The 22,069-nt window shown below is 43.7% G+C and overlaps 2 protein-coding genes across 9 annotated transcripts in view; one reads left to right on the top strand and one right to left on the bottom strand.

Moving 5' to 3' along the window:
* LOC138966367 (uncharacterized) overlaps positions 1–22,069 on the top strand; it is a 101,206-nt gene that overhangs the window by 56,138 nt on the left and 22,999 nt on the right. The window lies entirely within an intron of this gene.
* LOC138966368 (ankyrin-3-like) lies at positions 138–20,905 on the bottom strand. Of its 5 annotated transcripts, none has more exons than XM_070338576.1 (5): positions 20,572–20,905; positions 5,440–5,873; positions 4,747–4,968; positions 4,179–4,431; positions 138–3,234 (listed from the first exon to the last, which is right to left on the bottom strand). In XM_070338576.1, exons 2-5 carry the CDS (start codon positions 5,515–5,517, stop codon positions 1,082–1,084), a joined length of 2,706 nt encoding a protein of 901 aa, XP_070194677.1. In that variant the 5' UTR covers positions 5,518–5,873; positions 20,572–20,905; the 3' UTR covers positions 138–1,081. The 5 variants fall into 5 exon arrangements, with proteins under 5 accessions (XP_070194677.1, XP_070194680.1, XP_070194678.1 ...); XM_070338579.1 differs by lacking the exon at positions 20,572–20,905 and adding an exon at positions 13,908–13,996; XM_070338577.1 differs by lacking the exon at positions 20,572–20,905 and adding an exon at positions 13,500–13,881.

Below are 22,069 nucleotides of genomic sequence, written 5' to 3'. Positions count from 1 at the left end.
GGGTAGCTTTTGACTCATCAGTCCTGCACAGAAACTACATTCATACAGTGACAGGTGTATACACAAAGACAGACGTTTCGAGAGACAATTACAAACAAATTGTTCAAACAGCGCACTGAAAATAGGACACAATACAAAACGGTAAAATATAGCTTTATTCAAAGATATCTTGTGGTGAAGTACAACATGAATGTTGACAAATAATCAACTACAATCATGGCATCTAATATTTATGAAAGCCCATGTGCTGGATAAAGAAAAAGGAATTTGTAACGATAATGAAAAATAGATTATGAAATGGACGGCAGTTTTTATATCACAAAAAATAACACAAATGTTCAAAGTAACATCAGCAACAACATCAAGCATTTGGTAAAATGTACCTGTTCCATTGTCAATGTTGCCCCCTTTAATGACGCCTTTCTCTGAGGGCTACAGGTCAGTGTTCTTATCAAAATCACTCGAGACGAGATATATTCCTGCATCTGAATGTGGAGACTTTTTAAGAAGGGTTAACATTTCTTGACTGTAAAGCTATTGTCAAAAACTTTAGTTCACAGTGTATATGTTAATGTCAATGACACAATTTAACACATTCAGATTCGGTCTTTTGTAATTAGAGACGATCTTTTCCCAAGGGCATGTTTGATTGCAACAGGGTTGGTCCACATGACAGATTTCTTGCATTTTAAATGAAGATGTCCACACAACTTTCCCCGCAACAAAGAATGTGTCTCAAAGGGGTGTCTTAAAACGGATGTTCCATGGTACCAACAGAAAGCACCTTTGGCAAAGTTCATCGTTATGAAGACTCAGCCAGAGTTGCGCCATTGTACCAACAGAAAGCACCTTTGGCAAAGTTCATCGTTATGAAGACTCAGCCAGAGTTGCGCCATTGTACCAACAGAAAGCACCTTTGGCAAAGTTCATCGTTATGAAGACTCAGCCAGAGTTGCGCCATTGTACCAACAGAAAGCACCTTTGGCAAAGTTCATCGTTATGAAGACTCAGCCAGAGTTGCGCCATTGCAAAACTTTGAGAAGACTGTAGAATGCGAGGAAGAAAATGTCTCTAAGTGGCCTTAGGGAATCCCACTGTAGAGCACCTTGGGTATAGGCGACTCACCGGAATCAGACACAGCTTGCACAGCAGTAGTTTCAGTGAAACTCCGGAACACTCCGCCAGTCTTTCTTCTTCGAGGTTGAGGTGCCACGCAGAGCATGTCTGACTGCACACTACCATTAACATCGTTCACACGAGCTGAAGCCACGAGCTGGTCTGCGAGTTGCATGGCTTCACACCCTCTGCCACTTGATGCGTTGGTGTTCTTGTTTGCTGCAGCCACACGAGCCAGGCTATGGTCGTCTGCTGTGCTTGCAGGTGGGAGTGGAGGCTGAGGGCTCTTCTCTTTAGCGTTCACGTTCTCGTCAATAGAATCGTCATCCCCAGAACCACTGGTGCTGGTGCTGGTACTGGTGCTGGTGCTGGTGCTGGTGCTGTCGACGCTGTAGTCACTGTTGACAGTAGTGCAGCTGTGGGTGATGGCAGCGTTATACTTATACTTTCTCACTTGGTTGATGTTTCTAATTTCCTGGCCGAGGCTGTCATCGCCTTCCTCTGTGATGGTATCAGAGGAGGGCAGCGTGTGTGTTGACACTTTCTTTTGAGTCAGATAGTCGATGGGCAGAAAGCCGGCGACGTCTTGGCGGTTCTGAATGGCTCCTGCCCGGATCAGTAGCTGGATGACCTTCGTGTGGCCATGGAGACAGGCGTGGTGTAGGGGAAACATCATGCTGAAGTCGCAGCAGTTCTTCTCCGCCCGAGCCCTCAACAGCACGGCCACAATAGCAGCATGTCCCTGAGCGGCAGCCAGGTGCATGGCGGACATGCCATTGATGTCTCGCAGGGCTAGGTTGACACCAGCGTGGACCAGCTGCTGCACAATTGACGTGTAACCGCCCTCAGCCGCCAGGTGCAGTGCCGTCTTGTTGTTGCGCGACAGCACATTGGGGTTGGTCACGTGCTTGAGGAGCAGGAGCACCACGTCCGTCAGACCCAAGGCTGACACCAGGTGGAGCGGCGACTTGCGGAAGTTGGTCATCAGGTTGGCATCCGCGCCGTTCTCCAGGAGTAGGGCGACCATGCGGCAGCGAATGACCGCCACGTTGCGGGGCGTCAGGATTAGTACGCCACTCTCCCTGCTGCGGTGGGACGCTGCGCTCTCTCTCCCGTTGGACAGGGTGGGGATCTTGTACCCCGGGTGGTTGAGCGAAAAGATGCTGCCAGAGAGGCGGCCTCTGGACACCGGAGCAGTGGAAGGCCTGTGTCTGCTGAGTGGGTGTATGGAGAATGTGCGCCCTCTGGCGCCGTCTGCTAAAATGCTGGGTTGGTGCTTGAAGCGGGTCCTCGGTGACTGCAGCTGCTCCCCTGCTATGCTGTGTCGGCTGCTTTGCGGTCTGGAGCTGCTGTATAGGTCTGTGGTTGTCTTGGATCTCATGTGAGGGGTAAGCATGACCACAGGTCGCTTTTTAACAGTGCGAGCAGCTGAGATGAACTGCTCCCTGGATGTCTTTGCTCTGGAGGTTGTGGCGGCAGGTGTCTTTGGGCGTGACAGCACAGATCTTGGCGCCGCTGCTTGCTGCTTGTCGGAGCCAGCGGTTCTAGCTCGAGGCTTTCTAGCTGTGGAATGGCTCGAGTGTCCATTAACGAGGGATCCCTTACTAGGAGGTTCGATGCCCTCCTGTGCTACAGAAGAGCCTGAAGATTGTTGCTCGGGCGACGGGTAGAGCGAGCTGGTGGACTCTCTCACTGTGCCAATCTCATTGGTGTTTTCATGAACGACTGAATTGTCGGAACCCACCAGTACCATCTTGCTGAGAGAGTCCATGTCTTCAAGCCCGTGAGACTCTTCCTCCTCCAACTCCTCCTGCTGAGGAGTCTTGGTGGAGTCAATGTGCGGACAGGACATGGTGACCACGTCCTCCCTGTTACAGGTGAGGGCGCAGGCAAAGTGCATAGGCGTGCGTCCCATGCGTCGCTCCTTGGCGTTGATGTGGGCGGTGTTGCGACGGAGGAGGGCTTTGGCCACTTCTAGGTGACCTTTAAACGCGGCCAGGTGCAGACCGGCCATCCCGTCCTTGTCCCGCAGGACAGTGTCAATCCTGGGAGCGTCCACCAGCTGTCTGGCCAGCTCCTGGTTGTTGTTCACAATGGCCAGCATCAGGGCTGTGCGACCTATGTACACACAGCATACAACACATCAGGGAATGAGATCGTGCGTGTGGTATTGCATGTGAAAAACGGGGAGAGAGCGTGACCTTTGTCAAGACAGTGAGGCCTTAAGCCTGATATTAATTGGGCGAAGTTGATTTCGTGAAGTCTACTCCACGAAGCTCTCTGTAGGAAGCGTTGGCACTAGATTTTTCTGTAAAAACGTTGGGTTTAATTAAGGAAGGCCTCGAGAAAAAGAGGAGTATTGCTATTTGTGTATGCACGTTAAAGGCATATGTACGCGCTCCCGTGTTTACAAAGTGTAGTTTGCCCATAATCGATGTCAAACGCACCATAAGACCATATAATGACGATATGTCACCATGCGCGGACCATAATACATGCATTACAGCTTGTTCTAGCCTCTGAAAAAGTGAGGATGTCAACAAAGCCGCGGTGTTAGCTCCCTTGCATCAACGTTACATGTTGCCAAATCTATAAATAGGACGATCCAGATCAAAATGAAAATTAACATATCTCAACATTGAAGGGGTCCTAGACCACAATATTTTGCAGGGAACTTAATTTAGCATGTCTCCAGCTGTTGGTAAACAATTAGCGTGTATAGTCATCGAGTACATATGCCTTTAAGGTTGAAGAGACGTAACTGAGCAAGTGAAAGCAAGGAGAGAGTGTGATCTGTATGCAATTTTCACTTATACGCTGAGGCTGTACGTTGGGCCTACACAAAGCGGATAGGGATAGATATATAACAGAATCTGGGACATTCAATCTTTTGTAGAGTCATATTATCAAATATTTTCATTCAGACGTCGTTACCAACCTCACCACCAAAGAACCTCCCCCCCCCTCCCCACCCTACCTACATTATTTTCGTGTGTGCTTCACACGACTTGACCCCCAGCAAAATCCACAAGCTTCCAAACTTCCACTGAACACTAACGCACCTGCATGGTCCGCTGCGTTGACCTCACACTGCTCGTGACGTATGAGGATGGCGGTGATGACGGTGTTACCGAGAATAGCAGCTAAATGCATGGGTGTCCTTCCCTCGACGTCGCGCGCGTTGGCGTCGGCTTTCTCCTCCAGCAGCAGCAGGACAGCGTGCGGACGATCGCAGGACACCATCCGGTGCAGCAGCGTCGTCCCTTTGGGTCGCGACACCACCTCCTGCACGTTGGCCCCGTGGTCAATCAGCACCTGCAAGGGATGGAGTGGTGTTGGGGCTTACGTTAATGTGTGGATGGAAGGGCTGGACCTAGTGTATGAGCGAGAGGGGGGTCCAAAATAACGCAGGGGTACAGGACTTATCGAGAGAAAGTTCCTTCCGACAAACCGGCGTCACATCCGCAACAGCAACATCCAACACTCTTACATTAGATGCGTAAAGCTTGATTGTTTTTAGGCAGCGTGTATTTCACGAAGCTCACTGCGCGAAGCTTTGGCAATGAATGTTTAGTAACAGACTTCGCGAAGGCAACTTCGTGCTGCATTAAACAAGGCCTTCACGCTCACCTTAGCAGAAAAGAGCGCATTGTGCTGCAAGGCCGTCAACAAGGGTGTAGCTCCATATCCGTTGCGTGTGTAGACTTCCACCCCACGTTGCAGAACAGATCTGAGAGAGTTGAGCTTCTGCCGCAGGACCAGCATGTGTAGTATGGTCTGGGAGTTGCCCAGAATGATGGTGCACACATCCTGGACTTCGTGGTCAGACATCTGGTCCAACTGCTCTTGGCCCTGGTGAAGAAAATGAGTCATTGATCGATTATAGGGATGTTTCTACGATTCATTTTTTTCGGCGAATTTCTGCAATTGCCATATACTTTTGGCAAGTTTGGCAATTTTTGTTAGTTTAAGGACGTTTTTATCGTCACTTTTTGTCCCCCCCCCCCCCAACCCTTCCCTCTTCCCATCGTGACTATTTGGCGGCACGGATTTCGAGGATTTGAAATAAGTTTCTGCGTTTCGCCGACTGCCAAACAAAATCCCTGGACTGACTAAAAGGGACCAACTAGCTAGGGTGTGACCGTTGGTCCAGGTGTTGGTAAACCGCTCTTGGCTGGAAAACTGGTATTGTCCCCCTCTGAGAGAGAGAGAGAGAGAGAGAGAGAGAGAGAGAGAGAGCGAGAGAGAGAGACAGAGAGAGACAGAGAGAGACAGAGACAGAGAGAGAGAGAGAGAGAGAGAACGTCCGGCAGAAGCGGCTACCTGTTGGGAGGTGGTGACATTGCAGATAAGTTCTGCCAGCCGAGCGGCTTCTGCCTCTTTGATGTCTGAATTCCTCATCTTGGGTCACAGGCAGTCCAGCAGCTGACCAGGTGCACAGAATTAACTCTTAACAAACTGCAATTGTACCATTTGTCACTGCTAGGCTTCCACTGTTGGTCAAATCAGACGTCATTGTCGTTTGTCTGTGTACTCAAAAGTAGAAGCTTTCACAAACTGATGTCCATTTTTTTTTGGTCACCGTCTTTTCTATCCGTCGTTATTTTCCGACAACTGGCGCTGGTTTTCCTCTGCGTCCAAGAATTACGTCGCACACTGTCAAACTTGCAATCTGTTCACTTTCCCATATTGTAGAATTGAAGTCAGTTTGGTGTCACTCTCAGCGAAGTTACGGCTGAAGTAAAATCCAAATGAAGCTGTAAAATAAAACAGAAAAAATAGCAGTTGTCATATTGAAACAATGTGACTCGTAAAAGAACTGTTCTGTTCACTGCTTTAGCTGTCCTAAGCCGGTAAAATGTTTGCAATAAACCTGTTACACACTTTTTTGCACCGCCGTGAACTATAGATGACAGTATTCCGTGTCCTTTCCGTTTTCGGTGTTAAAGGATTATAGCCCCCCTCGACAAACGACCCCGTGGATAAGTCACAGCTAAGTAACCGTTACCGCCACTCGTCGGTAAATGGCTACAAGTGCAATCGGTCCAAACGTTGGCAAAGCACCAAAAGACTTCACTACTGAACGACAACACAAATGCGATACAACGGTGATCACAATCACAATCTCAACAGGATCGCGCGCACGCCAGCGTCGAACTGGCATAACCGAATCAGTGTACTCAACCACAGCAGAAAAGAAATGCTTTACTGCGATCATAATCTACCGCAGAATCGCAGTCCTCACCAGTGTCCGTTGCGTGTTCGCGACAACAGTGTTTGCTGCATGTTTGCGGCAGCCATTACGGTGCGCAATAACGGCACTTGAACAAGCGGAGAAGGTTCTTTTGTTCCTCACAGTTTGTCCTCACACATTGACAAACAATTCGATCTTCCTTCGAGATCTGAAGAGAGACCTCTCCGTCTCCCAGAGAGCAGGGGTTCAATGGATTAAATGAGGATCGAGATTGGGAGTGATCGTGAAAATTATGGCTCATTGACTCGCTGGAGATAGGTAAGGTTCCCAGGTTGTAAATCGAGACAATGGGTCGCTCTTTGCTCTCACTGCGGTGTTTCCCCCCGAATCCAATGAATATTTTACCACTTTCTCAGACGGCGTGCGATTTGTTGTCGGTAACGAGATACGAGTGTTTTGCTTTCGTCGAGATAATGTCAGCCGGGTTGGCCGCATTTTTGTTCCCGTTCTTTTATTCGCTCAAGTTAATGCTGTTCACTGATCTTGTCCAAAAAGAATGCGAAATGAAAACTCGTAGGTACAGGGGAAAAACTGGTAACTGAATGTGTGCAAACACAGCGATTTATGTTGTAAGACTTCGGAAGCAGGAACGTTTTTAGTATCACGGTCTGTTTAAAAAATGACTGCCGTGCCTCGTGCAAGCAAATTGCAGTCTTTATTCACAGATACAGACTTAGATGTGCAGTAGGTTTAGAGATTTCGCTATAATGCTGAAGAATTGCAAAGTACTTGAACAGTGCAGTGAATTTGAAGATTACGCTACTCGCTAGCCTATCCCTTAATTTTGTGGTGTATTTTTAGCCCTTCATCACACTTATCTATTTGGCCTATATGGTCCGCTGGACCCAAAAAGCAACAACTAACTAACTAACACACCTATCTATGCACATTCTGATTAGGAAAAATCGATGATATCTTTCAAATTAAAAACAAAACAAAAACAAATCCAGCCTCATACATTTCGACTGAAAACAATCCAAAATATACTGCAGAGATAGTATCAGCCACCAACCTGATCGCGTCTTCTGCACAGAGCGACTCAAGTCGACAGCTGATTTGCAAGCGATACCGTCTACCAACCATTCCCCAACACAAAAATTAAATCACTCACTCAGTGTTTTGTTTGGTTTTGATGGTTGGTCAGATTCCAGATTGCGAGCCATGGCAATAGGAATTAGCAGGCTGACTTCCCAGTACCAAACTCTTCGTCACCACATTTAATCCACACCGCGAGGCATAGAAAAATCAAGCATTATGAAAACAAAGTTCGCACTCAAGATTTCTGTCCCCTCCAGCTAAAAACCTAAACGTTGAGTCGTAAGGCACAAAGAAAGAAGTGCTGGTAATCGCCTGCTAAACTAAACACTCGAAGATTACTTACTAGCTTACAGCAGAACGAAACCATTTGCATGGTCAAATACTGCAAAGGCCATCCATCACCGCTAGCGTCAAACAAATACTCCACAGGTGACCATGCACCGTTAGGGCCTAAATAGGCTGTGTCCACTTCCGTCACCCGACTAGGCCACTCAGTCGCGATCAGTTGTTCACCTGAACATGAGGACACAATATGTGATTTCCTTAATTCACACCTCAGTGATTGATAGGCTACTGTAAAGTCGGACCTTTACCCCTGTGCAGATCAGATGGAAATGTGAGGCGTCGTTCCTGTGGGTTCTGATTGGGATAGAAAGGCTTTGGTGTACGTTTCTGTCTGTGTCTGTGTGTAATGGAGCCACAAGCGTGGTTGTCACCTCTGGAGTCTTTTCCGGTGGCCTGGGAGCAATCCGTGTACACTTTAATGCATGTCGGCGGAATGTAAAAGAAGCATTTACCACACGAAACAAACAAGAGACAAATATTATTACGCGGGACATTCACCCCCATTGTAATATAGGACATTTACCCTCTCTATAAAATAGGACATTCACCCTCTCAGTAACATAGGACATCCACCCTCTCTGTAAAATAGTACGTGTGATTAAAAAGGCTTGGGACCGGCCAAAAGTGTCCCAACGTTGCAGGTGACATTTGCGGACAGGTCAAACATTTGTCGAATCAAATGTCAAAGGGGCAAGACAAGACAAAGACAAGACAAGACAAGACAAGACAAGACACATTCTTTATTAACGAGGGTAATGGTATAAGCAAACAGATCCTTTTTTTTTTTGCATCCAGCTCTCGCCCATGGGAGGGTCTAATCTAATGATAATACGATTTATTAATGTTAACTGTTGCTACAGGAAAACTTTGAGGTCGTTCATCGAGGTACCCTCCCATCGGAGGGCACTGGTTTTGCAGGTTCCTCCACATTTTATTGTTGAATGTGTAATAAAAGAGACTTTTTAAATTTTTTTTTTATCTTTAAAGATTCAACTCTTGCCAAGATCATGTACAGGGTGACCCCCAAAAAAGAGTACCCAAACAAAACGTCATAAATTGAACAAAAATAAAGCTATCTTCATAAAATTTATTTACACACACAAGTAGCCTCTGCATGATTTGCACAAAACATTTTAGCGTTCTAGCTTTGTCTTTCAGGAAAGTTATGCTCATTCTACAGAACATGCTCCAAATGGCCTCCCCCGGATTTAAATCCCCCAGATTTCTATCTTTGGGGGTTCCTGAAAGACAACGTCTACAGGAACAACCCACAGACAATCACAGAACTCAAGAGAGCCATCACAACAACCATTCGCGGAATCTCGCAACAGGAGTGTGTGCGGGTGATTGATAACTTTGCGCGGCGAGTTCAAGTTTGCCTGCAGCGGCGCGGAGGTCATTTGGAGCATGTTCTGTAGAATGAGAATAACTTTCTTGAAAGACAAGCTAGAACGCTAACATTTTCTGTGCAAATCATGCAGAGGCTACTTGTGTGGGTAAATACATTTTATGAAGATTGCTTTATGTTTGTTCAATTTATGACGTTTTGTTTGGGTACTCTTTTTTGGGGGGTCACCCTGTAGCTTGAAATGTCGCCCGGATTACTGCTGATACAAAATGCTACGGTCGTAACTCAGTTTCAAAAGTTCCATGAGACATCAAATCTTCAGAGCTTCTTTGGCTGAAAGGATTTTGGTTTTTGTCTCAGGAGCGTATGTTACACATATTCAGTAAATCTTTTATTTGACAATCGTGCTATGTAAATTGACCACTTAGCCACTTGTGCAACAATCATGTCAGAAAAGGTTATGAGTGCCAAGAAAAAACCGGAGCCCTGTCTCGTTATACCAGAACGGCCGCTAAAGTGAAAGGGTGAAAGGGTATACTGTGCTAACCCATGATCGATTTCTCGGGGTTTGCATGCGCGTCTACCCCCCGTTGGGTATCACCTCATTTTATCGGAGGATAAATTGATGTTAGGATTAATAAAGCATAGGCTCTGCCACATGAACTGGCACCCTCTATACCAAGGCTTGTCGGTGGATTTGGTTATCCCTTTATCGGGAGAATTTTCTGCTGCATAGAGAAAAACTTCAAAGTTAAGAGTCCTGAGTTTCAAGAAATAGCACTTTCTGTAGGGGTACAGTAATAAGAATTAATCCCAGGATGGATGTTTTTGGTCCTGTTACTGTTAGTTTACTTTTATTTTATTTTATTTTATTTTATTTAACTAGTTTCATGCAGTTTGCTTCATGTTAGGGGAAATAAAACGAAGTTTTTGAAATCGGACACACGACATTTTGGCTGTATTTGAAATGACATGTCGGCAGTTTAAAGTTGCCCTACTGAGGTGTCAGCCACCTCCCCACTTATATATATATTCAGCAAGTGTGTTTATGTTGTTTATTTTTTCCGTAGTAAGACACACACAAAAAACACACACACACAAACAACAACCAACAACAACACCAACAACCCGCAGATACGCTGTAGAAAGAACTTCTAGCATCTGGTTTTCCCGAATGGTTTATGCCTTAGTTCTTTCGCTATCGAACCGTTTACTGGCGATTGAACTCGTGACCTTTGAACGGATCTATACTAATTTAAATTACTATGAGCAGCAGGGTATCACATCATTTACGGCAGCCAGATTTAACTAAACATAGATTTGACCACAGAGACGATTACTGCCCACTCGCCGCTTAATTCCTGGATTTTGCAACGACAGAAATGCGACCATTTAACTATGGACATTTATTTGAGCGCGTAACATACCTTTGGACGGTCTCTCACCTGTGTAACCTGTAAGCGTAATCTTTTGCCAGGTGTGGCATTGTTTGATTGACTGCGTAGTCACCGCCTTGGTAATTAAGGGATTATACAATTCTACGCTTGGTTGTGGTCCAGAATAAGTCCGGAAAACTTTCTGGTGAAGATTCGTTATAATTAAGATTGTGATCAGTTCGGATACCCCCTTTTTTCTGCTTTGTTGCTATTTTGAACAGCTGATGTGCTCGAAGCGAAAGTAGGTGCCACCCAAAGGTTTGAGAACAAACCGCGGGATCTGATTCGTTGATATCCCAACAAATCTCAATTTCAACCAATCTAACACCCCGGTTGGTAACTTTCTCGTGCACCTCGGCTCTGGACCTTTCCGTCCCAACACTTCCCTTTTACTCATTGCATTCGACAAGACGATAATCCAGAAGTGTGAATTGTCCGATATATCCAGTACTGCTATTCATCTGCGGTATGCTACGGTAACTTATTTGCGAAAAACTTACACATATGAAGTAAGAAGAATCGAAACCATTATAGTACTGGAGGAATTGTTTTTGTTGTTGATTTTTTTTAAGTTCACGGCGTAGGAAGAGTGTTTTCAAAAGTGTGTAGTATATCATCATAGTGATCACTGTGATGACAACGCCAAGAAGAAGCTGCCTCGAAAACACACACACACGAAAAACAACTTTTGCGTGTAACCAGTTATCGCTGAAGTATTTAACAGGCAACCGCCTACTTACCTACAAAACCCCACCTCAGTGCAAGTGGTACCGAAAAAGTAACTCGCACTCAACAACCCTATAATTGTGGTTGCCCTTTAGTGCACACCTAAAGTTCTTTGTTTATGGCACTTTCACCTGTCACTTTAGATCTTTGGGAACTGAAATGAATATATTATATCCTCTGGACGAGTCCGATGATTTTGTGTTTTGAGGTGTTACACGTATCCTTGATACTGACACGAAATCGCTGTTAAATCAAAACCATCAACACTATTTTCTGGTGTCAAAAAAACCCTCTCGGCACTGATACAAAATCGCTCTTGAAGACATCCGTTGAATCGCTCTTTTTTGATGTCATAAGACATATGTCAGGTCTGACACGAAATCCCTCAAAAACAAACAAACAACAAGTCGCGTAAGGCGAAAATACAATATTTAGTCAAGTAGCTGTCGAACTCACAGAATGAAACTGAACGCAATGCCATTTTACTCGTAGCATCGTCAGGCCACCGCTCATGGCAAAGGCAGTGAAATTGACAAGAAGAGCGGGGTAGTAGTTGCGCTAAGAAGGATAGCACGCTTTTCTGTACCTCTCTTTGTTTTAACTTTCTGAGCGTGTTTTTAATGCAAACATATCATATCTATATGTTTTTGGAATCAAGAACCGACAAGGAATAAGATGAAAGTGTTTTGAAATTGATTTGGACAATTTAATTTTGATAATAATTTTTATATATTTAATTTTCAGAGCTTGTTTTTAATCCGAATATAACATATTTATATGTTTTTGGAATCAGCAAATGATGGAGAATAAGATAAACGTAAATTTGGATCGTTTTATAAAGTTTTATATTTATTTTTACAATTTTCCGATTTTTAATGACCAAAGTCATTATTACGTTTTAAGCCACCAAGCTGAAATGCAATACCGAACCCCGGGCTTCGTCGAAGATTACTTGACCAAAATTTGAACCAATTTGGTTGAAAAATGAGGGCGTGACAGTGCCGCCTCAACTTTCACGAAAAGCCGGATATGACGTCATCAAAGACATTTATCAAAAAAATGAAAAAAACGTTCGGGGATTTCATACCCAGGAACTCTCATGTCAAATTTCATAAAGATCGGTCCAGTAGTTTAGTCTGAATCGCTCTACACACACACACACACACACACACACGCACGCACACACGCACGCACATACACCACGACCCTCGTTTCGATTCCCCCTCGATGTTAAAATATTTAGTCAAAACTTGACTAAATATAAAAATGACGAAAATACAATATTTAGTCAAGTAGCTGTGGAACTCACAGAATGAAACTGAACGCAATGCCATTTTTCAGCAAGACCGTATACTCGTAGCATCGTCAGTCCACCGCTCATGGCAAAGGCAGTGAAATTGACAAGAAGAGCGGGGTAGTAGTTGCGCTAAGAAGGATAACACGCTTTTCTGTACCTCTCTTTGTTTTAACTTTCTGAGCGTGTTTTTAATCCAAACATATCATATCTATATGTTTTTGGAATCAGGAACCGACAAGGAATAAGATGAAAGTGTTTTGAAATTGATTTGGACAATTTAATTTTGATAATAATTTTTATATATTTAATTTTCAGAGCTTGTTTTTAATCCGAATATAACATATTTATATGTTTTTGGAATCAGCAAATGATGGAGAATAAGATAAACGTAAATTTGGATCGTTTTATAAATTTTTATTTTTTTTTACAATTTTCAGATTTTTAATGACCAAAGTCATTAATTAATTTTTAAGCCACCAAGCTGAAATGCAATACCAAAGTCCGGGCTTCGTCGAAGATTACTTGACCAAAATTTCAACCAATTTGGTTGAAAAATGAGGGCGTGACAGTGCCGCCTCAACTTTCACGAAAAGCCGGATATGACGTCATCAAAGACATTTATCAAAAAAATGAAAAAAACGTTCGGGGATTTCATACCCAGGAACTCTCATGTCAAATTTCATAAAGATCGGTCCAGTAGTTTAGTCTGAATCGCTCTACACACACACACAGACACACACACACACGCACACACGCACACACGCACATACACCACGACCCTCGTTTCGATTCCCCCTCGATGTTAAAATATTTAGTCAAAACTTGACAAAATATAAAAACACAAAAACACACCCGTAGATTCGCCATCCTACGGTGTCCTAAGAAATCTTTTGGCACAGAAACGAAATCGCTCGAAAAACCATCCGTTGATTTACTCACTTGTGATTTTCTAAGAAACCTGTCAGCACTGATACCAAATCCCTTGCAAAACCATCCGTTGATTCGCTCCTTTGGTGTTCATAGAAACCTGTCGGCACTGCAACGAACGGATTTATTAACCGATCAGTTGATCGATTCTTCCGTTGCCATATCAAGAGGTTACATAGATTGCACCAACGATAACCGCTCCTAAACTTATCCGTTTGTAAGCTTTATTTTTTGGCTACAAGCCCTGTGTGAAACGACAATCACCTTTCACTTGCCTACAACGCTCTCTGTTTATACGAGTTTCTCATATTTCACCTTGCACAGATCTTTAAGACTGCAATGACGATAACCTATTAACTGATCTCTTGATACGCTCTATATTTTTGTGTGGTGGCAGAGCCTATGTGAAATGCCTCTCACCTTTAGCTTGCCTACAACACTCCCTGTTAAATAACTCAGTGGTTTCCTAGAGCCGCCTGTGTGCGTGTCACACTGTGTGTCTTGTCACTAGGAACAAGTTCTTTTATGGTCAGAAAAAAGACCTGCCAGGGTCATTGGAGCCGGTATAATCGTCCATACATTACTATACTGTTTACGAGTTAAAAGCGGTAGTAGAGTATAGACATGGCGTGCGTGGATTTTGTTAAGGGGATATAATGGACCAAAAAAGAACCCAACTCTCTAATCGCGTTAAGAACAATTCAAAACTATCGTGTCTTTTGGAAGCTCCAAAGTCTGTAATAGACGATTTTCGAAAATAACTCTGTCGGGGTTGTATGGGTTGTAAAAGAGTGAATACCCTTGCTTTTACTCAGACAAATATTCTAGTTCTACATGAGCGCCTTGTCCATGTGTTTCAGACACACGCTCGCTAGTGACTGGCCTGTGGATTGTTTGTCTTTCTCAAAGCAAGAGTATTCACTCTTTCACAAACCATACAAAACCGACAGTTATATCCGAAATTTGTCTGTTCTTGTCTCGTTTTATATAAGAGCAAAATAACCTGATGGTTTTTTTTAAAGCTTAAAGGCACATTTACATAATAAGCAGGATTGGTCTGGAGTGGGGGTATTTTGAGTGTCTTTTTGCTTTAAAACGATTTGACAAGTGAAACGACAAGTAAAGGAGAAACATCGCTTCGTTGCAATGATAATCTTCCTTAACCCTAAAAGCGAGATTATGACCGGGAATATGTTCAAGGAACGCCCGCTACCAGTCTATCTCGTTAACGGATATTTTTTTTCTCTCTCTCTTTCTCTCTCTTTTTGCTATCAGCGAAACTTTGATAAGAAATCAGTACTTCCTTTGTCGTCAGTGTACCTGACATGATCTGTGAAAATAATGAATTGCAGGTGGGATAAAAGCAGTTGTCGGGTGGATGGCCGATCGGGTGTTGTGGTCAAGTAAACAGCCGCAGACAGTGGGAATCTTATTTGAAAAGAAATATTTGCCTAGTCGATTGCTTCCTTTCATGTGACAACAATAAGCGTGTAAAAGGTTGTTCAAACGCTTTGAAAGGCTTGTCACACCTTGGCTTTTGGAATGTTCTCCCCTGGTCTTTTTTCCAAACTATGTTTGCCGAGGTTATTAGTTGGTGAATGCTGTTTGTATGCCAAGGAGACGCCTTTGACTGTCTTGTTAGACTGATCCTTTTTCCTAATAAATAAAGAGTGAAAAACAAGAAAAAAACATAAGCAAATAAGCAAATAAACACAAAATATCCTAAAAACCTAAACATTCCATAAAACAAATGCTGGAATTGCACTTTTGTATTTTGTTAACCAAGATTAGATGGCATTGATGGGCATGAATTGTTCCTTATGAGGTAAAACTAAAATGGAATTTTTTTTTTAAAAAAAGGCACTGAAAACAGAAGCCATGTTTTAATGAGTATTCTATTTTCAAAGAACGAGAAATGTTTTATTAAAAACAGAACGTTTTCCCTAGTCTTGTTTATGAGGGTACATTTTCTGGATAGAAATACAGGCTTTGTACAGATGAATTATTCAGACTACCAACGCAAGGCCAACACCTTGAACTCCTGTCCTGTCGTTTCAACATTGAGACGACAGACCTTCGTGTTTGAACAGGGAAAAAAAACAGAAAGAAAAAAAGAAAGAAAGAAAGAGAAAGAAAGAAAACGGTTCTGAAAACGATAACTGGAACTAATGTCTTGTCGTTGCAACATTGAGACGACAGACCTTCGGGTTTGAATAGATAAAGAGAAGAAAAAAAAAAGAAAGAAGGAAAAGGTTTTGAAAACGATAACTGGAACTCACGTCTTGCCGTTGCAACATTGAGACAACAGACCTTCGGGTTTTAACAGGAAAAAAAAAGAGAAAGAAAGAAAGAAAAGGGTTCTAAAAACGATAAGTGGAACTCCTGTCTTGCAGTTGGAACATTGAGACCTTCGGATTTGAACAGAATAAGAGAAAACAAAAAAGAAAGCAAGAAAGAAAGAAAAGGGTTCTGAAAACGATAACTGGAACTCCTGTCTTGCAGTTTCAACATTGAGACGACAGACCTTCGGGTTTGAACAGAATAAGAAAAGAGAAAGAAAGAGAGAGAAAGGAAAGGGTTGTGAAAGCACAGAAAGTAGTTAAACAGTGGGGAACATACATTTGGTTTGCAAAAGCGAACCGTTTAAGAAGGTGAAGGAGTCTTTACACATACAGGCACAACAGACCTTTCAGTCTGCCAGTGATCTAACCCAGCGCTCCGCAATAGATTTGCGTAAAAAAACGCTTTCTTTCCTTTTGTCGGCGTTTGTCGTGAGTTTTGGCTGACCTCAGGAAGGTGTAGTGGGTGTGATTGAGATCTTTGAATACTCGAACACACACACTACGGCTCTTTTTTGTCTGTAATTGAACGACACACACCCACACAAAGGCATTGGCTTGGAGCTGCGCGAAAGTGAAGTGTAATGTGAGCTTTAACTTCTCGTGAGCTTTGTTGTTGACTGCGGTTGTTGGGAGTTTGTGTACATAGTTGTTCGAGTACGACCTATTGACAGTATAAGCATTGTACTATTCGAGTAAGACATTGACTGTATACATATGGCACTAAATGTACTTTTATGAAGACCATGGATGGGTTTTTAAGGGGTCTGACATTTTTGTCAGAATGTTTTGTTTCTGATTTGCTTCACCCACATGACATGCAATATAGTCGAGCGGTCAGCAAACACGTCATACTTGTATTCACCAAATAAACTTTTGCACTGTCAGCAATGGGTCCAAACGTGTCACACCTTTCAATTTTTCTTCACTTCTGAAGTGGCAGCGACAGTTGTGACTTGACCGCTATCCTGATTTGGGCATGTCCAAGTAGACCACTGTCGGTAGTGCGAATCGTGCCAGTACTGTGTGGTTCAAATCGCGATATCGGCACGTGAGTTTCAACATCAGTTTCAAACGTCAATTGGAAGTGCACTTTGTGTAAGCTTCTTACATTTTATTAAGGCAAAGTCGAAAGTATTGATATTCCTTTTGGGCATAATTATGTGCTCAGAATCTTTCATATGAACAATGAACACGGCTGATTCGGTGATTAAAATTTTCAGCGGAAACTGATACTGATTTTCACCCAAAACATGCTTCGTTGTGACATTAGCTACAGAAAGACCCAAACTTCAGTGTCCCCAGAAACATTTCACACAAGACATCAATTTAAATTTGGGACGCATTCAGTAACCTTTTCATGTAAGTTTCTGCATTTTGTCGCATACAGAACACTAATCAACAAGAGTTGAATTGCATGACTTTTGAAGCCCCCGAGGAGGCCATCGAGATTCACGGTCACGTCTTGATTTGTAACTGAAATGTATCTCTACGTGTTGTTTTGCAGAACGTTTAGTAGTACATTTCGCTGTTTGTCGATAGTCATATCTGTAGTTGACTTTGCTGTTTCTCAATGGTCATATCTTGCCGCTTGTTCACTGCTTGTCACTCTGACAGCCGACACTCCACTGACGACTGATGGGGTGATAGGAGTTGGAAAGGGTATCGACACCCCATACCCCCCTCCCCTCTCGCGCCTTTGTTCCACCCTCCGACGTCCGCCCCAACGCTGGCAACAATCTACTGGCAAAATAAACTCATATTTACGTCACTGTCGCCTTGCGTCATAACGCCTTCAATCTTTTTGTTGCACAAACGCGCATGTCTGTTTGTGATTCAACTCCGTACCCTATCTGCACAAATATGTCCGTGAATACAATCGAAGAATCAAATGCCTGCGATAGGATCCAATACGGAGTTTACACTGATCTCCAAAACGATCAGCACATTGAGTTTGGCAACGATGAGTCATTATGTTTGTGAGGTTGTTAAGAACTGGTGCCAATAAAAGCAGACACTTTGCAGGTCGTCTACGTGTTACACCGGGCTAGCACAAAAAGGGCAACTGTCTGTTGAGGTAACATGCAGAGAAACGGTGCAAGTAATGGTTTAACTCTTGCAGATCGTCCGTGCTTTTTGTTTGGTAGGAGGAGGAGGGGGGGGGGGGGGGGGGTATTTAGTGGCTGTGGCCGACATAAGCTCGAACGACAAAAGCTCGAACGACAAAATCTCGAACGACAAATGCTCGAATGGACAAATGCTCGACGCGACAAAAGATCGACGCGACATATGCTCGAACGACAAATGCTCGAATGGACAAATGCTCGACGCGACAAAAGCTCGACGCGACATATGCTCGAACGACATAAGCTCGACCGGACAAATGCTCGACGCGACAAAAGCTCGACGCGACATATGCTCGAACGACAGAAGCTCGACCGAACTGTAGAATGATGCTGTCAAAACTACTTTGATAACGTCATATCGATCTGAAACTGTCACGGTGATGTTGTTCTAGTTTCGAGCGATAAATTGACTAAATTTGTTTGATATCACGTTCTTGTTGTTGTTGTTGTTGTTGTTGTTGTTGTTGTTGTTGTTGTTGTTGTTGTTGTTGTTGTTGTTGTTGTTGTTGTTGTTGTAAGCACGCAGCTGGATTTCGAGCGACAAATTGACTAAATTTGTTTGATATCACGTTGTTGTAGTTGTTGTTGTTGTTGTTGTTGTTGTTGTTGTTGTTGTTGTTGTTGTTGTTGTTGTGTTGTTGTAAGCACGCTGCTGGATTTCGAGCGACAAATTGACTAAATATGTTTGATATCACGTTGTTGGTTCAAACAAGTTTAACTTTATTTCTGAATTGATACTCACAGCAAGGGACCGGCACGGTTGGCCTAGTGGTAAGGCGTCCGCCCCGTGATCGGGAGGTCGTGGGTTCGAATCGAACCCCGGCCGTATCATACCTAAGACTTTAAAATTGGCAATCTAGTGGCTGCTCCGCCTGGCGTCTGGCATTATGGGGTTAGTGCTAGGACTGGTTGGTCCGGTGTCAGAATAATGTGACTGGGTGAGACATATGAAGCCTGTGCTGCGACTTCTGTCTTGTGTGTGGCGCACGTTATGTCAAAGCAGCACCGCCCTGATATGGCCCTTCGTGGTCGGCTGGGCGTTAATCAAACAAACAAACAAACAAACAAACAAACTCACAGCAAGTAAACAAACAGTCGTCCATCTGCCCGTGCCGCTTACCTGAACCTTTCCTGATAAACAGTCAATCCCGGGCTAAATCAAAATAATAACATTGACAAATCTAAACCCCGACACGATCTTCCCCCTTCTTTTTTCTCTTCGTTCTTTTTTTTCTTCTATTCTCTCTCTCTCTCTCTCTCTCTCTCTCTCTCTCTCTCTCTCTCTCTCTCTCTCTCTCTCTCTCTCTCTCTCTCTCTCTCTCTCTCTTAGACAGATGTTAGAATAACACAAAATAAACAGACAAGGCAAAATAACACCGACAAGGACACGCACAGACACGTTCGATCTTTTGTCGCGTCGAGCTAAATGTCCATTCGAGCTTTTATCGCATCGAGCTTTTGTCGCGTCGAGCATTTGTCCATTCGAGCATTTGTCGTTGGAGCATATGTCGCGTCGAGCTTTTGTCGCGTCGAGCATTTGTCCATTCGAGCATTTGTCGTTGGAGCATATGTCGCGTCGAGCTTTTGTCGCGTCGAGCATTTGTCCATTCAAGCATTTGTCGTTCGAGATTTTGTCGTTCGAGCTTTTGTCGTTCGAGCTTATGTCATGTACCCATTTAGTGGGGGTTGTAGGTCTTTACAGAAAAGGGGGAACTGTCTGCGGAGGTGACTCAGAATGTTGAACACTGCAGACCACACCTAAACAATTCACACCTATACATCTGAATTGTTTCCCCCAGTGGTGCAGAGTTTACTCAATCAGTGCACGTTCACACCTTCAGTGTTCTCTCCTGCAAGCGAATAACTTTGAACGATCGCGTGATACTTGGGGTTCGTGGGGCCTTCATACGATTTTGTGAGACTGTTTGACATAGGACGGCGATTTAAGTGTCAAACAAGAAGGGTAATACATGTACCCAGATATCTGAAAACGTTTACTGGGAAATCTGTTGAGAAGGATATAATTATGTTCTCGAGCTGTTAATATGAAAGAGGTCAACATATTTGTTCTGTCGCAAAATTGATCCCGTCCTGTCGCAGCAAAAACCCCGACAAAGCGACAAATGACCACACATTAATATGATGATGATAATTACGATGAATCAGGTGACATCACAAGCTAACCAGTGAACTTGTAACGGCTTAGTGAGAATTTCTGTACGCAGGACATCTATGTCTGCCTCTCACGTGTATGTTAGGAAAAGCCAACAGTGTCCCAAGTTAACGCCCTCCGTCAATACTCCATTGAACATAAAAATAAGGTTCACGGATTGAATCGAATTCCAAAGTCAAAATTATCGTTTTCACCAAGAAATCCCAAAACAAATAGGCTGCCAATGTTCCAAAATTGTCATCAAAATCTTACTTCAGTTGAAACACACTGCCAGGGTTAGCTATCGCCGTCTGCAAAGTGTAATGCCTTGCAACAGCTTCCTTGTGGAACATTACCCGTCTGTCTGTCTGAGACAGTGTCTCAAATACCCACCATTGATTCGTACCATTCCAGCACACGACTTCAAAACTCGAAATAGATCTCCAATACCCACACGTCATTCTTACCTTTCCAACAAACGAATCCAAAACTTGCAAGAGATGAGGCAGAGTGAGAGTTGAGCATCTATCCACTCATCATTCCAAGGCAGATAAAAGCATCGATTGTCTTTCAAACCAGTGTTATCGTTGCCAATCAGAAGTGTCCTATTTGCTGAACAGGTTAGCGTTGCCGAAGCCTTGTAGGATGGCACAACAGAAGTGAAATTTGCGATCTACCAGCTTCCGTTAAATGGTTTATGAGGTGCTGAGCTTTCTGCGACGACGATTGTTTCAAAGCCAGGAACGCTCGCCATGAGTTTTCATATTCGACATTTTCATCTTTGTCTGTGTGTGACGTCAGTTCTGTCTGTCTTTGTATGATGTCATTTCTGACAGTGTCTATGATGTCATTATTGTCTGCTTGGGTACAGAAGGAAATCAGTTTTCGTGTACACGTGTGCACTCAACAGTCATAACTGTGGGGATGCTACTGCGTATTAAAAACGCTCGCGCTGGACCCGAGTACTCTTCAGACATTCACACACACACACACACACACACACACACACACACACACACACTCTCTCTCTCCCTCACTCCTTCTCTCTCTCCCTCACTCCTTCTCTCTCTCTCTCTCTCTCTCTCTCTCTCTCTCTCTCTCTCTCTCTCTCTCTCTCTCTCTCTCTCTCTCACACACACACACACACACACACACTACCACATCTCCATTCTAAAACACGTCACGTTCCAAATCAAAAGACGACATTCTATTTTCTTACGTCACTATTCTTGGTTTACGGTACCATTCGGCGGCTTTGCTACGAGTATGGCATAGTCTTGGTTTGCCGAGACCTTGCACCGTTCTATCAGACTGCCTGGCTGGCTGTTGCACCGCGAATTCCTCCCACCGCCAAGTCGTACTCGGGGATAAAGCAGAATCACAGGCAAGCAAGCAAGCAAACAAGCAAAGTGTAGACTGAATAAAGTGAACCCACTTCCCCACACCCACACATTGACAAACAAATCAAATGAACAAAATAAAAAGTAAATGCAGAGAAGAAGAGGAATACTAGAGACAAGTAAAGGGGATCTCTTCAAAAGGCGATAAGATTGTTAATCGCTATTGGCTTTTGAAGAAGGGTTGATATGAAGAGTAGAAATCCCAAAACAAAGAGACTGTCAACGTTCCAAAATGTTATAACATAGCTTGCTTGGTTTTTTTTAATTCTGATATGAAGAGTGTTTCGCTTGAAGAACCACTTAGCACACATTGGAACATTACGGGTACGGGTTCATCACGTAACCCATCCTTTTGTCCGAGTGGTCGGAAATGAAAATTCTGGCTTGCCAGCCCTGAAAGTTCAAAATAATTGCTTCTCAAAATTGACGAGTCAGAGAGCATATTTTACTTGCCAAACCAACCATTTGTTTCAGCAACTTTACTCGCATTTTGCGCGTAGATGAACATTTCTACTCGCCAGTTGAATGTTTCTACTCGCCATGGCGAGTAAAATACTCGCCACTT

Source organism: Littorina saxatilis, linkage group LG5 (genome assembly GCF_037325665.1).
Source record: "Littorina saxatilis isolate snail1 linkage group LG5, US_GU_Lsax_2.0, whole genome shotgun sequence".
NCBI lineage: Eukaryota > Metazoa > Mollusca > Gastropoda > Littorinimorpha > Littorinidae > Littorina > Littorina saxatilis.
This window is presented reverse-complemented; position numbering and strand designations above follow the sequence as displayed.